The sequence below is a fragment of the Crocodylus siamensis genome, chromosome 3 (genome assembly GCF_052110815.1).
Source record: "Crocodylus siamensis isolate JL-2025a chromosome 3, ASM5211081v1, whole genome shotgun sequence".
Taxonomy (NCBI): domain Eukaryota; kingdom Metazoa; phylum Chordata; order Crocodylia; family Crocodylidae; genus Crocodylus; species Crocodylus siamensis.
The window spans coordinates 189,190,962-189,207,867 of record NC_143397.1 but is presented as its reverse complement, the minus strand read 5'-3'; the positions used below and the strand labels follow the sequence as shown (position 1 = coordinate 189,207,867).

The 16,906-nt window shown below is 36.6% G+C and overlaps 2 protein-coding genes across 2 annotated transcripts in view; both read right to left on the bottom strand.

Annotated features, from left to right (window-relative positions):
- LOC149869243 (lipoxygenase homology domain-containing protein 1-like) overlaps positions 1–15,917 on the bottom strand; it is a 270,001-nt gene extending 254,084 nt beyond the window's left edge. Inside the window, exons 1-2 of the mRNA XM_090037326.1 lie at positions 15,282–15,917; positions 12,946–13,117 (exon numbers count right to left, since the gene is read on the bottom strand). Of these exons, the coding sequence (XP_089893452.1) occupies positions 12,946–13,117; positions 15,282–15,917 (808 nt within the window). The remainder of the gene's footprint in view (positions 1–12,945; positions 13,118–15,281) is intronic.
- Positions 1,171–7,530, bottom strand: LOC149869244 (oxygen-regulated protein 1-like). Its single transcript, XM_090037172.1, has 2 exons — positions 3,652–7,530; positions 1,171–3,198 (listed from the first exon to the last, which is right to left on the bottom strand). The coding sequence occupies exons 1-2, from the start codon at positions 7,528–7,530 to the stop codon at positions 1,171–1,173; spliced, it is 5,907 nt and encodes a 1,968-aa protein (XP_089893298.1).
- Positions 15,918–16,906: the final 989 nt, after the last annotated feature.

Genomic DNA, 16,906 nt, shown 5'->3' with positions numbered 1-16,906 from the left:
TACAGTTGAATTGAGAAAACAAGATGAGACTAATTTGATACCATTATGTCTTGGGTTCTTTTAAAATACATTAACTGAGATCACAATCATGTTTCAGGATTATTACTATTTTTTTAAACAGTACAAAGAAACTTAAAGGGAAATAGTGCTTCAGTACAAGATAAAGTTGTCAGATATTTACAGAGAAACGTAGCTGCCATTGGCAAATGTCATTTGCCATTTAGGAAAATAACTAAAGGCAAAAATTCTCACACACTGAGTCCATTTCAGTAGCACCTTATTTCATCAGTGGTGTCAGTGACTTTAGTGGAACTGCTTTTGGTACTCTTTAATAGTAGGATGTTAGAGTCTAGCAGCAGGATCACAATTTTAGCCAGAAACTCCAGTGTAGCAGCATTTTTCTCTCCTAAGACCATGGTGGAGGAACCCTATGGAACCTCATTAGGTACCTCATCAGATACTACAGCTGCTCCCCTGGATAAAAGAAGAAGAAACATCACTTCCCTCCCATAGCACAAATCTTGCTTAAGGTATAGATGACCTTGGACATGGTAAGAATGTTTGTTTTTACATATCCTGGTGCCCTTTTCGGAATTTGCCTTTTAAGAAATTTAAATGGCTGGTCTTTGATTTGTAACCTTCAGTAAAAACCCCGTGCATGTTTACCATAAGGAATGTTATATTTCACCATTAAACAACATTAGAGTAGTATTTTTCTACTTTTCATTTCAAACTAACTACTACATTTTTATTTTTATATAAAACATTTAGGCTACATGGAATTCATAGCTTCTGTCTAAAAATGTAATGAAACATAAGAAGCTTGGAAGTCAGATAGGTACTATGAATTACAAAACTATTCATTCTAACAAGTAATAGCTGCCCAAGACAATTGGAACAAACAAAAATATGACATTAATGAGAAAAAGTGATTTTTTTTTTTTTTTTTACAAAAAATTGTTGCCCTAGGATTATTGTTTCCAATTTTACACCCTTTCCTAAAAAGTTCTAGACAATACACTTTTATTCTAACAAAACTTTAATTGTTATGGACCTGTACTGTTCTCTATGGGTTTTTTGATCGGACATGGCCTGGAGAGTATCATTATTCCCACCTCCCATTAGAGATGTTTGCACCAATGTAATGTTATAGAAACTCCTATATCTTTATTAAGTGTCTCTCTCTCCATTGCAGCTTTCATTATCCATTACACCAAATACATTCTCTTCTTCAGTGGCAAAGTCATGTTCATCTTTCATATTTTCTGAAGCACTGCATTCAATGTAATTTAAAGTATCGCACTTGTGAAACATTTCAGAACGACAATCTTCTGCTGGATCTGTCAACAGAGGAGACAACTTTTCTCCAACAATTTGAACTACGCTTGCTCTTGAGCTTTGGCATATTTTTTCCTTTGTATCTGGTACGTTGTTATTTTTATCTAATGCTACATCTCTGAGTACTTGTTTGGATATATTATTTTCATGGTTGCGGATCTCCAGTGCATTTAAAGCCATATCCTCCACTGCATGTAAGTTCTTTAAATTATTATGTCCTATTTGAGCTGAAGGTGTAAATATGCCCAAGCTATTTCTATTAATAATATCTAAGTTACTGTTGGCATAAACCTTACTAAAAATATTATAGGCAATCTTATTAATACAGTTGTTCTTCAGATGATTTTTTTCATCTTTTATTAAATCTCTGCCTGACCCTAACAAAAGTTGATTCAGTTTTGTCAATGAATATAGGCCCAACAGGTTTTCAATGTCAGATGCTTTTTGGTAGGCATATCCTCGGTCTTCCTCATTAACTGCTTTTATCATAGCCATGAGTATTGGACAATGTTGGCCACAAATAGCATGAAGCTTATCCAAAGAGTCTTGTTCCTGAACTGCATTCCTGTTGGCATTACTCCTATTAGTTGGTTGATTTTGTATAGGTTCAGCATTTAAAGGCTGTTCCAGTGGATGCACCTTATTATCAGGTAATCTAAATTCTCCAGAGGTACGGGCTGGATGACCTGCATAAAGAGGTGGGATATTATCAGTGAGGTTGGGTTTGCTTTTAGTATTTAAATCATCAGAAAATTGCTCTGAATCACTATTGTGAGGCATACTGAAGTAGCTGCACACATTTTCAGAGGGTTTAACTATGTCTTCGAGTTCTGAAGAAGATATTTCATTGAGTGGTGGAAACTGATTCAGATGCCCAAAATGTGAGTACGGAGCATCGTCACTATTATTGTCCAATGTTGAGTCTGTTGATGTTGTGTCCACATTGCCATACATTCCAGTCTTTCCAGGTGGTGATAATCTTATCAAGTGATTTTCTTTAAGTAGCCACTTCCCTTTATCAATTAGTACTCCTTCATCTTCATTAATGCATATGCCAGACTGGCAATGTTGCTTTGCATATTGCCCTGAAGAGTCATTATTGTAGTATTTCTCCTCTCTATTAAGACCACATTCAGGCACAAGTATAGCATTTTTGTCTTTATTTATTTCCTCTGAAAATTCTTCCAATGTAAGTGAAGCCCTTTTCTCCACAGACCTAAGCTTTTTTTCCTGACAAAGAGGAATGCTTTCTTTCATCATTGTACACTGGGATTCTTGAGTGTCCTTTTGAAGCACTTTAGACATATATGGAGGTCCAAAGTGAAAGGTAGGCTTAAAAGAAGCTGCTTCTTTACCATAAAGTAGCTCAATAGTTCTTTTAACATAACCGGTATTGTACATTTTTTCAATAATTCCTTCTTCCCCACTTTCATTGGTCAAGTCGCTGGAGGCCCTAAAATTATGATCACTGTCATCAGTATCTGGTCTATAATCTGACCAGTCAGAAGTAGCAGGGCTTTTTAAACACTTTTTTAATTTAAAAGAAGAACTTGAATGTGTCCTATGCTCTAGTTCTTTTACTTGCAATTTCTCTTTAATTTCATTCCCGTCCAGTTTTGTAGTTTGCTTAGACTCATAACAGAAAGATAATGAGGATGGTGTAGAGGTTTCATAGGTTTCACCACAAGTTCCATGTTCTTCCTCTTCAGAGTCTTCCTCACAGTCACATTCTGTAGAAGTTTCAGCAGGTGATTTGCAACATTCATGTGGCCTTTCTCTTTTCTCGACTGACTCTAAGACGTCTTGCTCTTCTGTATTTTCATCAACAGTAAGAGGCCTAATATCTTTTTCATCATCTACCTCAGAATGTTCCAAATCGCTTTCATTAGAAGCTACACTTTCAGCAGATGAGTTCGGTTCTTCTGAAACCCCCGAATATTCATTATTGAGTGATGTATCTGTGTATTTATCCTGGTATTCTTCTAAAGAGCTATCAGCTTTTTCTTCATTTTCTTCAGGTACTTCTGCATTTGAAGCAAGGATATGATTACTTGATTCTGCAATAGTCTCATTTTTATCTTTTCTGTCAGAACATTCCTGATCTAAAATATGATCTCTATCTTTAGAAGTTACACTATAAACACTTAAGTTTGATTCTTCTCTAGTCCCTGATTCTTCATTATTGATTGAAGTAGCTCTGATTTTATCTTGAGATTCATTTTCAGATTTTTCTTCATGCTCTTCACATACTTCTCCTTTTGAAGTGAAGCTACAATTACTTGCATTAGTATTACCCACTTTTTTATCTTCTACCTCGGAGGTTTCTTGCTGTAAAATAGATTCTGTATCACTGGATGTTGTACTATCAATGGTTGAGTTAGGTTCTTTTGAAGTCCATGATTCTTCATTATTGAAAGATGTATCTGTGCATGTATCTTGGTATTCCTGTAATGAACTATCAGTTTTTTCTTCATTTCCTTCAAATTCTTCTATACTTGAGGTAAGGATATAATTATTTGAATTTGCACTGGCCTTATCTTTATCTTTTGTGTCAGAACATTCCTGAGCTAAAATATGATTTACATCTTTGGAAGTTACATGATCAACAAATGAATTAGGCCCTTCTGAAGTCCCTGATTCTTCATTATTGAATGAAGTATCTCTGATTTTATCTTGAGAGTCTCTTAATGAACTATCAGCTTTCCCTTCATTTTCCTCATGTACTTCTACATTTGAAATAAGAATACAATTACTTGAATTAGTATTACCCTCTTTTTTATCTTCCACTTGAGCATTTTCCTCCTCTAAAATATGGCCTTTATCATTAGAAGTTACACCATGCACACTCAAGATAGGATCTTCTGAAATTCCCAGTATTTCATTACTAAATGGTATAGCTGTGATTTTATCCTGAGATTTTTGTATTGAACTATTCCTATCCCCTTTTGTTGCATTTTCTTCAGGCACTTCTTCATTTGAGATTGGGCTACAATTGCTGAAATTAGAATTAGCATCTTTTTTATTTACCAGACTTTTGTGAGCACCCGAATCATTTACATCTGAGGTCATCTGTACCTCATGAGAGCTTTCACATCTATCTGTCATTTCTTGCATTTCAGCATTTACCCCCAAATTTAACGTGCTTTTTGGAATGCAAGTGTCAATAGAGTCATCATTCTCATGAAACTTTGGAACTTTCTGAATTCCAGCTATGGAAAGGTTTTTGCTGCAATATGTAGAGTCTGGCTTTTCTATGTCTTTCTCAGAGCACAAGAAATGCTCGGCTACTGATTCTTGTAAGTTTAGGACAGCAGTCTTTAAGTCATGAGCTTTTTCTCTGACAGCAATTTGTTTTAGAAACTGCAACAGTGTAAATATTTCAGACCCTGCATGGGTCATTTTTTGATCATCCTCTTTGTTTGTGCCAGTCAAATTCTCCTTTAAATTCAATACAAGTAGCCAAGCTAGGAAGAGACTGGGGGAAGAACCAAGAAAAGAAAGAGAACAAAAATCTTTAAGACCACATGATTTTTCTATACATCTGCTATGAGCACTCTGAATGCTCAGTACGGTTGACTGTATCTGGTGTAGCAACATGCTAGACATACAGTCATTCTGAGCATCAGTTCCAATGTTACCAACAATTTTTGAATCAACTTGAACAGAAATGTCAGCCATCTTCCTTTTATCTGCATTAATAGCTTGAGTATCAATTTCTGACTGCAACTTCTTTCTATTTTTTTCATGTATTTCATTAGACACTTGTAAATTCATATTCTTTTGGAAATCTGACTCGACTAAATACTTGGCTTCTTCCATTATTGCTGTATTAGCACTAGTCAAACAGTCAGTTTTGTCACCATGGGTCTCTTTGGTGGATTCTTCAGTTGCTTCCATTTCACTGAGAGGCATTATTGACCTTTTGGCTAGATTATATTCAGTCACAGTGTTTTTACCAGTTACATGAACCTTATTTGCTATAAGCATAGTTTCTCTTTCTGAGAGGTTGATATTTTCTATTGGAAAATGACAAATTTTACTATTTGTTACATTCCCTTTTCTGCTTATTGGAGTTAATTTTTCTGAAGGCAAAACAATATTTGAAAACATATTTTGTAGCCAACTTTGAACATAGTTTTCAAGGGAACATTCAGCAGCCTTGTCTGGAAAATGCTCTTTCTTCAGAGAATCTAGTGTATCAACTCTTTCTGACATACTTAGTTTATTTTCAGTGATGCAGGGCTTCTTCTTCTTTTTCTGTTTTTTCTGCTTCTTCCAAGATTTGTGTGAACCATCTGAAAGAATATTCCCCTTTTCTATTTCTGAACTATGACTATTTGCCACTTCTGTCAATGAATTTGATTCAACTAAAGAATTTTGTATTGGTTCTACAGAATTAAAAGAGTGACATGTGCCTTCATTTTCATTACCCAACTCATTTTCTCTACATTTAGTTTCATGTTTTAAATCAGCTGCTAAAACGTTATGCTCAGTTTCTAGTGACTGTGGCAAACTAATTTTTTTGCCCCTTTTGGATTTTACTTTGGTCAGCTGTCTATTAGCTTTTGGTTTTTTACTAGATAATAATCCATCTCCTTGGGGCTCCACTGAAGCCTGAGAAGATACCTCATTTTCAGAACCTATATTTTTGTTTGAACTAATAGAACTACCAGAGATATTGACAGAAAATCCTATTGCTCTTTTTTGAAGCATTTCAGAGTATGTGTCTGTAACCTGAGATGTCAACTCCAGTGCATTTTCACTCGCAGTGCACATTTCTTGAGACATTTCCTCACTCTGAACAGTTCCTTCTTCTGTAATATCACTATCTTGTTGACTGTGGGATGAATGTCTATCTTGTTCTAGGTAATGCAACGGTGGCTTTTTCTTTTTCTTCTTTTTTTTGTTGATGGAAGATGGAGGGTAACTTTCATCAGTGGGATGTGTTCTCCAATCACGTTCAGTGTTGACACTTAATTGATTGTCTGTCTCAGCAATAGTAGAAGGTCCTTTTGTTACATTTATTTTCTCCAGAGGAGAAATTTTAGTACTTGTTGATCCTGTTGTATACATCTGATCATTTCCAGTACAAGTTGTGGGAATTATTCTTTGAAAAGAAGGTAATAAATCAGATGGCTTACATATTCTGTCTTTATTTTGTGGCTGGGGCAATTCTGAATACCAGATGGAAGAACTCGATGGCCTTTTTATTTCTTTATTTTCAGCTGGCTCATAAAGAGAATGTATGTTGTCTGCAGAAACTGGCCTAGTTGCATGATAAATTCTTGAGGAAGGCATAAAACCTTTGCAGCCTGATTCTAAACTGCTACATATGTCTTCCTCCACAACTGATTTCTCCACAATGTCCTGAAGTAATGTGCCCTCATCAGGCATCTCTAATGTCATCTTCTTGGTGGTTTCCATTAACGCACATCTTTTGTGGTTTATGTTAATGGGCATTTCTCCACTTTTTTTGTTTTCTAAAGAAAGATCTGCTAAACCATTGTCACTAATTTCACTGAGATTTGGATTATTGATACTTGATTTTTTGTTGCTAGAATGGCTAACCATGCAATACGCAGACTTGCTTTCCCCATCATCTGTTTCTTCACTATAGGAAAATTGTCCTACCATCTTTTTCTGAACTACATTGTCAGATGCCACAGTGACACTTTCAACTAATGCTTTCTTTTGTCGCACTCTTCTTGGCCCAGGTGTAGGAGGTCTATAAAAATGAGGCCTGACTTTATCCTCTGGTATGTTGCTTATATCCATATTTGAAGAAGGGTTTTGACGGATGTTATAATCACAACTTTTTAAATCAGGTTCTGATTCTTTACTGATCTCTTCTTGGCTGATCTGCTGCAATGCATCACCCTTATTATTACTGTAGTTCTCCAAAAGAGGAGGCTCCATGGGTTTTAAACATGCTGCTATATTTAAATCAGTTAAACAATCTTTTGTGGTCATTGTAGAATTGCAAATCTCAGTATTTTTATTACTAGAAAACCCAGCACGACTGACTGTGGTTGTCCATTTTATTGTTTCTTCCTCTTTTATCTTGAATCGAACCTTCATCTCAACTGTCATACTGCCATCTTGATTAAGGTGAACAGATTTTTCAATGTCATCCTCACACTGTGCAAAGGACAAATCTTCACTGATATGGGAATGATTTTCTGCTACGCCCATATAATTATCTGCTGCATAAGAGGAATCTGAGTTGTTATCATTGCTGTACCCTCTCTCAGAAGAAACTGAGTAGATCTGAGATCTTGAGCTTGAAGCCAACTGAGCACTCACTTTCAGTATTCACATTGAAAGCACCCACGTCCACAACATAAGATGGAAAGTGTAGAAGAGACAACATTCACAGCATCCAGATGGATAGACAGCAGACAGGCAGCAAAGAAAGGAGACAAAAAAAAGGGGAAAAATAGTGAAAAAGAACCCAAAGAAGGCTACTTTAGGGGAGGGAAGAGTGGGTTTGATCTAAGTATTGAACTATAAAGAAAACTATTTAAATCAGTGAATTAAATCCTCTAATTCAGTATGTACTTGTTAATGACAGAAACATAAGAGAATTTTATTAAGGGTCAAGGATGTTTCCTCTGGTGCCCTTCATTTCATTTTGCCACTGGGTTCTTTGAATAACACTAAGTTTAAAGTCTCCAATATGCTGAATGCTCTCAGTTCCCACTGAATTGGTAGTGTAATATGCTCCATGCCTTTAACAGACGCCCAGATTTTCAAATGATTGGGCTTTTTCTTTACTCCCTTCCCTACAATTTAATAGTCATAGATGAATTAATTCACTCTCTGAATGCGTGTTAATACATAACAACACTAAGGTTAATGGGTGATAAACCTGTAAATGAAAGTGAAAATAAATCTCTCTAAGTTTCAGTTTCTAGGCCCTGTCCTATATTATATATATTCCTATAGCCTCTAGAGGCTCAAGAACTATGTCAAAGAAAAGCTGAAGAGAATGGTTGGTTGAATGGGCTAAGCTGACTTCCTTGTTCTCTACTGTTAACTTACTAACATTAAAGTCTCAAGGGAAGATTACTTCTCTTTTGAAGACTGTAAGTATCGACAATCCAACCTTCCTCTGTTTCTTACACTATCCTCCTAAACTCTGCTAGAAGGTTCCTCACAGTCCATGACCCCAGTGGACATAAAAGATAAGAAAGAGATAATGCCAAGGCATCTGACCACTCTTTACTTATGTGAGTAATCCTTGGTTATGTGTGTAGTGCCATTGACTAGACATATAAATAAAAACTGTGTAGTCAGGCCTGTACATTATACTTCTTCATAAAGCTGTACATTAAAATACTGAACCTGATATTTCTAAGAAGACTGTAATTTGCAGTTACAAAGCAAACTATATAATATAATACTCAAAGGCCTGGTCCCAAGTCCAGAAGAGCCAATAGGATTATTCCCATTGACTTAAAAAGGCTTTGCATCGGGCTCTCAATGTATTTGCACAAAATTTAAATATTTCTAAACTGTGTTTTTACTACTGTGAACTAACTCAACTCTGACAAAAATTTCATCTATCTTTATTGAAGTAAAACAATGGGCAGGAGACCAAAAGAATGCAAAGTGAAATTTAACCAGAATTTTCTAAGTGATCTTCTTTTCTTAGGAGGTGTTATGTGCAAGTAAAGCCATTAGTGCACACAGTCAGAATCTGAGACATACATGAAAACATTGATAACAAATATATACTCTCAAACAGGGGCACTATACAGTCATTGGAACTTATTTTAAATGTTTCAGATATGTCTCTAATCCAATAAAACAGGCTTAACATTGATTTGACTTCAATGGGACTGTTCCTGGCTTAAAATTAAGCATATTCTTTTCTCAGGGGAATTTTTAGATGTATAGGCTTTTTTTCACAAGTACACTTGTCACTGCTATATACACAAACACATAAATTTAGATTTCCTGACTTGCACAGACTAATTCCTATTCCAGGGACCACAGACCTTTCATAAGAAAAATCTCATTTTGACAGACTTTAAGAAACAATAGAATTAAAGTTCCTATAAATTTATATCATGGTCTCAGATACAGCACTTAATGTTAACACACAAATTAATTGAGTTTCAAGAAGTTTAACTGTTGGAACTTTTTAGATCTCCCAGCTTCTTAAGTTTTTTCTTTTTTTAAGAAAAAGAACATACTTTATTAATGAATCCAATTTATCAAACAACAGAATTAACATTTAAAGATGCATGTGACCCCCCAATATATAGATAGATACCTATTGATATCTATATACTTATTCTTATATACTTATAGATAGATACAACATAAAGATAGATACTTATATTCCTTCACCAGTGCTCCCTTAACCCAAGTCATTGTCCACAGGAGTCTGTGTTTTCTCTTCCTTTCAGTTTCTCACAGTTCCTTTATGTTTCAGTTGATGTTAAGCTTTTCCATTTCTTTATCTCTCTGAAATAATTCACCCACTCTTTTTCCCTTAGAACTCTGCATAATTCAGATTTCACTATTTTCTACTCATCTCTGCTCTTAAATGTATTAGAAATTTGTTCTTAAATACTTTTCCCAGCGCCTGACAAAGGGACTTTGATCCTGAAAGCTTACAGAAAAGGACATTTTTCTTGCCATTTCCCTGTTGGTCTAATAAAAAGTATCATTTTGGAACCAAAAGTTCTAGCTTTTTGTATAGCTCATAGAACATGCACTTTCCTTCAAGATTCAAAAAACTTTCTCAAATTGTCTAGTTTGATTCTTTTTTAACAAATTCCAAAAATGCCCACCACATTTCCAAGTGAGCATCTTTTTTTTTTCTCCCTTATTGGACACTAGCTTGATCGGACAATATTTCCATTACTAAAGCTTCCCAAACTTTTTAAAACCTGTCAGTGATTCCAGGGGTGTCACTCCTCTTCCATCCTTGCAGCTACTAGAAGATGAGTGATCAATTCCTTGCAACTCTTACATGTTTCAGACCTCTCGTGAAAGTTCGACAGGAACATTGAGGGGTTATCTGATGTTGCCATCTGGTTATTTCCCTTACCATATTTCCAGCTTCTTTCCAGAACAGTTTAACTCTGGGATACAGCCACCATATGTGGTAGAATCTTCCTAACCGACTGTGATCCCCGCAACTTTTCTCAGTTCCTGTACAATAACTATGTTTAATTTTGAGTGGAGCAAGATGCCGTTAATATGGGATTTCTTAATTATTTTATTATTGTACAAATGAATGTTTGAGGATCATTGTTTCAGATGGCCTCCCATTCTTCAGCACTAATTTCTAATCCAGGTCCTTTAGCCCACTATGTCAAAAACAGCATTTTCTCTTCTATATGGCTATTTAAAATTACTTTATAATAGTGCAGAAAATAGGCCTATGTGTTTCATAAGTGTAACCAATATTTTCTCAAATATGTCAAATTTCTACTGAGGTTTATCTTTCTTTGGGAATGTGTTGTAAAAGTGTCTCAATTGCAGGCATTGGAAAAATGGGATTTTTATGTCACCAGTGTTATATTTCTTCAAAATATCTAAATATATTTTCTTCAAATAATTGCCCAAAATATATCATACTAATATGTTCCCAGATATTAATGCTTCCTAATAAATTGTAAGGATTAAATTCTGTGTTATTATATATAGGTGCAGAAGGAGATGGGCAAGAGCCTAATTTCTTATTTGTGTTATCCCAGGTTTTCATTAATGTTTTCATAAAGCGGTAATTATATACTGAATTTGGCCTGGACATTTTTTTTTAGCCATGGTAATATATTAAGTTTGACTGTTAGACAATATGGTTGCTCTATCTTTACCCAGTACTTACTGTAAATTGGTGTGATCCAATTCACTAAATTTCTAAGTTAGCTGCTTTAATAGTAATATTTAATACTTGGAAGGAACATTGCTCCCTTTTGCTGTTGCATTTGCAGAATGGGATTTTTTAATCTAGGTTTCTTATTTCTTATAAATTTATTTATCAGAGTCTGCTATTCATCTAAGAGATTGGTTGGTACTATAATAGGTAGGGTTTGGAACAGAAAATTAGTTTGAGTTAACATATTAATTTTAACAGCTGTAATTCTACCTAACCTTCAAAGTTCATGTTTTAATGAGTTTTCTAAGTCTATGTTAATTATTTCGGTCAAAGGAATATTACTAGAACTTTACAAGCCCCTGCCATTTTTAGTAAAATTCACTAAGTATTTTAATAAAATGGCAACCCATTTATATTTACAGCTTGCGTATGTTTTCTAGTGCTGCCAACCTATATCTCTGACTATAAGCACAATTTGGATGAGAAAGAAAAACATTTTGACAACCTTTGTTTGTTTTTCTCCAGACATTTAATTTCCTCAAAACATTCTTACTTGCTCTTTCTTACATTCTTAATTGATTCATCATATTTTGATTTCAACATTTTTACTTGATTCATCAGCTATTTTCTGCACGGTCCTGGTGAGGTAGGAAAACAATCTGTGCAGGCCAGGGGATATCAGGGTAGGCTCAGAAAGTCAGGTGGAGAAAAGCTAAAATGAATAGGTTTGGTGGGAACATGACAGACTGAGCAGGATGTAGAAGAGGTCTCTACAGGTAAAGCCTAGTATCTTGTGTAAAGGCTTAGCACTTAAAAAGTTTCTTTTCACAACAAGGCTTCAGAATCACGGAAAGCCTTTCATATTCCAGTGACTTAGTGCAGAGATATTTGACACCTCCAGCACTGCTTCCCAGGCTTTCAGCCCTTGGGGAAGTCATGCCAACAGAGCACCAAAGGAGCACTCCAGTATGGGAATGCGCCTGTACAGGTACATGGTATTAATAAATAGTTAGTCTGCTCCTCACCTATGTAAACTAATGCAAACCAAGGTGTAAACTTAAATACACTGCAACTTATGAAAGCCTTTCCTAATCTACATTCAGTCAGGACTCATGTACATATAGAAGATAAGCATAGTCAGAATTCAGGCTGCATATTGGTTGTTCAGTACAAAACTGAAGATACATATGAGCAAGTAAGTGGTAAGAAAGAGGTAACTGAGGTTGAAAGGAGGTGTATAGGTGAAGCAACAAATGACTTGCTTTTTCTGATTTGCACTGGTTGGCTATAGGCACGTATGGAACTAAGGATAATGACAAAGTACTCCTTTTAATTTACTAAACTAAGTTCTGAACACTGCACAGCAAGTTAGAAAATTCAAACAAAGGAACCATGCAATTCTTTAAAGCAGCTGTGGGTTTTCTTGCAGCCACAGTTATAAACAGCGTGAACAGGGTGATATGACTACATTAATGGCAAGGAGCACATGTTATAAAAAATGCTTCAGATCTTTGCGTGTGTTCAAAATAATTCAATTTAAAAAGAAATATGCCTACTAGCTGAGCTATTAACAGAAACTTCAACTCTGAATAGAAAATTAATTTTTCCTCCCAGGTTTGCAAGACAGAGTCCGAGTAAAAACAAACAGTTTGTTTCATCTAGCCTTTTTGAAAACCCTTGATCCCAGTCATATTTCTATTATTTTATTTTTATATTAAAGCTTGAAAGAGACAAATCACTTGAGAAAATGTAAAATAATTAAACGGACTTACTATTTCCACTCTCTGACTTGACATTTGCTTTTGGATACACACGATTGGATATCCCAGGCAATCTAGCAGGTAGAGAATACCTATGAGGATCATAAGTGCTTGGTTTAAAAGGCTCTCTCCCAGCTGCCACAACAACGCCAGAGCACATTACTAGGGCATGAAGATTAGGTATCTGAAAAAAAGAACATCAATTTCTCTGCATTAGTAACTAGCAGTAGTAATACAAAGGGTTTCTTCTCTTCATCTTGTTTGTTCCTTTCTTCACTATATTTACATAGTGTTGCAGCCAGCTGTTAAATAAGCACTATGTTTCATACAGGGGCAGATCAAGAGCAGGTGCAGTAACATGGTCACACCCTCTTTTCAGACTACACCGTAGAAACAGCAGCCAAGGAATCTGAATCCCTGAAATAGGTCAGAATCCACCTTTCTCCACACCTGCTTCTTTCCATTCTGTGCTTAGTGGCATGTCCCCTTCCCTTCCACTCCCGACTCCCCAGCCTTGTATACAACTGCCACTGTCCTATTGACCCAGGGGCAGGAGGGAGCTCCAGAGCGGCTGTGCAGGGAGCCAGGCTCAGTGGGGAACAGCAGCACCAGGCAGGCTCCCTCTGGGTGTGCTCCACCAGCCTGAGAGCAGGCACAAGGAAAGGGAACCCAGGCACTGCTGCTGCTGTGCCCAGCCAAACATGACTCCTTGTGCAGCTGCTCTCCATTGCCCTGACTGGAGTGGAGACAGAGTGCCTTGGACAGCAACAGTGGCATCAGGTGGATCTCTACTTCCTTCTCTTCCTGTACCCAGAGGGCTAGGCAGAGATGGGAACTGAGCAGAGTGGGGTGCCACAGAGCATGCAGCTGGGAAAGTCTTACCTCTTGTGGGCACTTTAAAAAAGTCTGTGGCTGCTGCTTCTGTGGTGTGGTCTGCCCCACCTATGGGAGGTGGGGAGGCTGGGAACTAAGGTGCAGCCACCCCTGCAGTGCCACTTGTTGCTCCCATCACCCCTTTTAAAAATCTCAGAGCTGCATATGACACTATATTCCAGTATTTCAATACTAGGCCTGTGTTCTATGAAAGCATGTATAAATGATGCTGGAAGCATGATTCACAGAAACCATGTATAAAGGATGATTCTGAGAAGCAGTGCTTCCTAAAAGTTCGTTTTAGATATAGAATTTGTTTTACCCCAGTAGAGGGAATGAATGGGTGCATCTACATGTAAATATTAATGTGACATTATAAACTCCGTTGTAGTTCATGCTGGAGTTTATTGCTCCCGGGTGCAGCGTTTACATATGCATTGCAGTGGAGTAAATAACTCCACCATGGGATAGTACTTGCATCTGGCAGTACTAACCTACAGCAGAGTTAATTAGTTTATTCTGGACTAATAGTTCCACATGTGTAGACCAGTGATGCTGTACTGCAGAGCTGATTAGGCAACTGCACCATAAGCATCTTGTGTAGATGCACCCAATTGCCTTGAAGCCAGAGTATATGCGTGTATGAAACTGTGAACAGAGATGACATCCATCCTGAGAGAATTAATTTTCTCCTGCAACAATTTGCAATCATTCAGACATCCATTTCTGTCTCATTCAAATGATAACAAAGAAAGAGTTCAGTTGTTAAAAAAATGAAAAAAAATGAAAGACCTAATATAGGTAGATATTGTCGAAAACAACATCTTGCTGTTGCGTATTACATGTAATTTAGAAATCATGGTAAAAATCTACTTTGATTAAAACATGAGCTGTATCCTAGCAATGTTGGAGCTACACATGAGATCCAGTTTTGACATCTGGGCATAGTCCTTTGCTCCTACACCAGCTAGTACATTTTTATGGGGGAGATGGGTAGAGCAGTTTCTTCTTCAGCACTGACAGATCCTCACTACTTGGGGGAATAGAAATAGAATTCAAAAGTACCACTGCTTAATGTACGTCCCACAGACATGCAGGGTTTTGGGAGTGCTACACGTTCCTGGATGTGCATATAAGTTTGAGTATACACCTCTGGGAGGACCATGAAGCAGGAACACTGATTCAATTAGACAGAGAAGAAAGCATTTTTAGAGAAAACTGATCTTTTATCATGTTCAGTTAAAAACTCCCTAGCTTCCAATCTATACTTTCCAAGATTTGTCTTGTTTTCTCAGAACCTGAGGAATTTGGAAGGACCCTCACTGTAGAGAGGTAACAGATAACTGAAAGTTAAGGCACAGGGAGCTTCTACTGATGGCCACTCAGGCCACCAAACCAATAATTTGATTTTTCCTGGCTATATTCTTGGAGCAGCCATTGTGATAAACATTACTGATACCATTTCTTATTCTCACCTTTCTGCCATCGGTGGTATATAGCTTTGCAACTGGATATTGCATCGACTCACTGATATAATCCAAAAATGCCTCAAAGTTTTGAGTGTTCTTCTTACCCAGAACTATTGTGCGCCTGATTCTCACATTTCCATTTTTGAAAACGAGCAGCTTTTTAGGGATTGTTATTTTGACAGCACCATCTCTCTGACCTTCATTCTCCCTGGCTAGCTGCACTACTCGGCGACGAGCACTAACAGGCCTGCTGATTTGCCAGGGCAATGGCTTCTTCCTTGCCTGCTCCAAGTTAATGGGCTTTATTTTCCTCTGATGAGAACAAATGTAAGACTTTCCATCTTCAAGGTCTTCCAAATCGGTGATGCTGTGTCTTCCTTGTGGTGTACTAATATTTCTCACCCCAAAAGGTAATGGAACTCTTTTGGACAAGCTGTCCAGCAAGGCATCAAAAGTTTTGAAAGTTCGATTATTAACAACCATTTTGATCCCATTAAACTGAGGATCTCCACTTTTATAAAAACAGATTCGTTTGGCCACAACAGGCTCAGTGACATTGAGGTGTCGGGTAGACAAAGTCTGTTCACTTTCTGCTGAATTTGGCTGAATCACTGAATGACTGGGTGAAGGTGTTTCACTCATTCTGGCAAAAACCTGAAAGCAAGAAAAGATGGATATAAAATTTTTCTTTGTAGTAATAATGCAGCCCTCAAAAGGTGCAACAGCAGAATTTATTTTTTAAAAACAAAACCAGCAGCAGTGAATCTCATAAGAAAATGTTGTTTTAAATGGTTCCAGCCCGTTATTTCTAAATTCCACAAACTCCAGTACTGTTGGATCAAATTAGCATTGCTGTGAATACTTGGAAATGGAGCTATCTCCAGTGTAACTTAACTTTTATTATCATTTTGGGACAACAGCTCTTGTGTTAAGAAAAGGTACTTTGTCAGAGCCAAATGGTAATTAAATGCTTGGGTTTTGTGTTGGTTTTTGTTTGTGTGTTTTGTTTTGTTAGGGAGGGGGGCGCTGAAGATGGAAGTCATGACAGCATTTCACACATTATATATTGAAAAGATATTCACAAGGTGGAAGGAGTTTATACCTAGGCACAAGCCATAATTCAGTCCAAGACAAAACTGAAGTACAACAGATTATATTCTGATCTCACATACATTAAGTTTACACCAGTGCAGCTCCCTTGATTTCAGTAGATGTGGTCCTACTGTACTAGAGTATAAATTAGTATCAGAATGAGGCCCAAATATGTTTTGAGTAATTATTGGTGGCTATAATTAATGGTCAGTATTATAAATTGTGACAGATGGTTTGCTTTTCTACAAACTTCACCTTTCAGGATATATAAATCAACATAAATGCAAATATTGAAGTAGGGTAAAAAATCGTTGGTCAAGTGTGAAATTATTTTTTCCTCCTAGGGGAAAGAGTCTTAAATCAGTTTCATCCTATATAAAAGACAAAACTAGTTCATGTGCTTTTCAATTAAAAGAGAAGTTTTCAGTAATTAAAGCTACACAATTCTGGTCATCAAAACAACACACTATTTCTGACAACAGCATAAAGGTAGATCAGGCACTTTAAAAATAGGGGGCATTACTACTAGTCTCTTTCTG

What these genes read in the sequence shown, in the direction of transcription:
- LOC149869244 (XM_090037172.1), bottom strand. Translation starts at nt 7,530, where the DNA reads ATGGGCGTAGCAGAAAATCATTCCCATATCAGTGAAGATTTGTCCTTT. An exon ending in TACAGCAAGAAACCTCCGAG is followed by an intron (nt 3,199 to 3,651) that starts GTAGAAGATAAA and finishes GAACATTCTGAG; the next exon opens with GTAGATGATGAAAAAGATAT.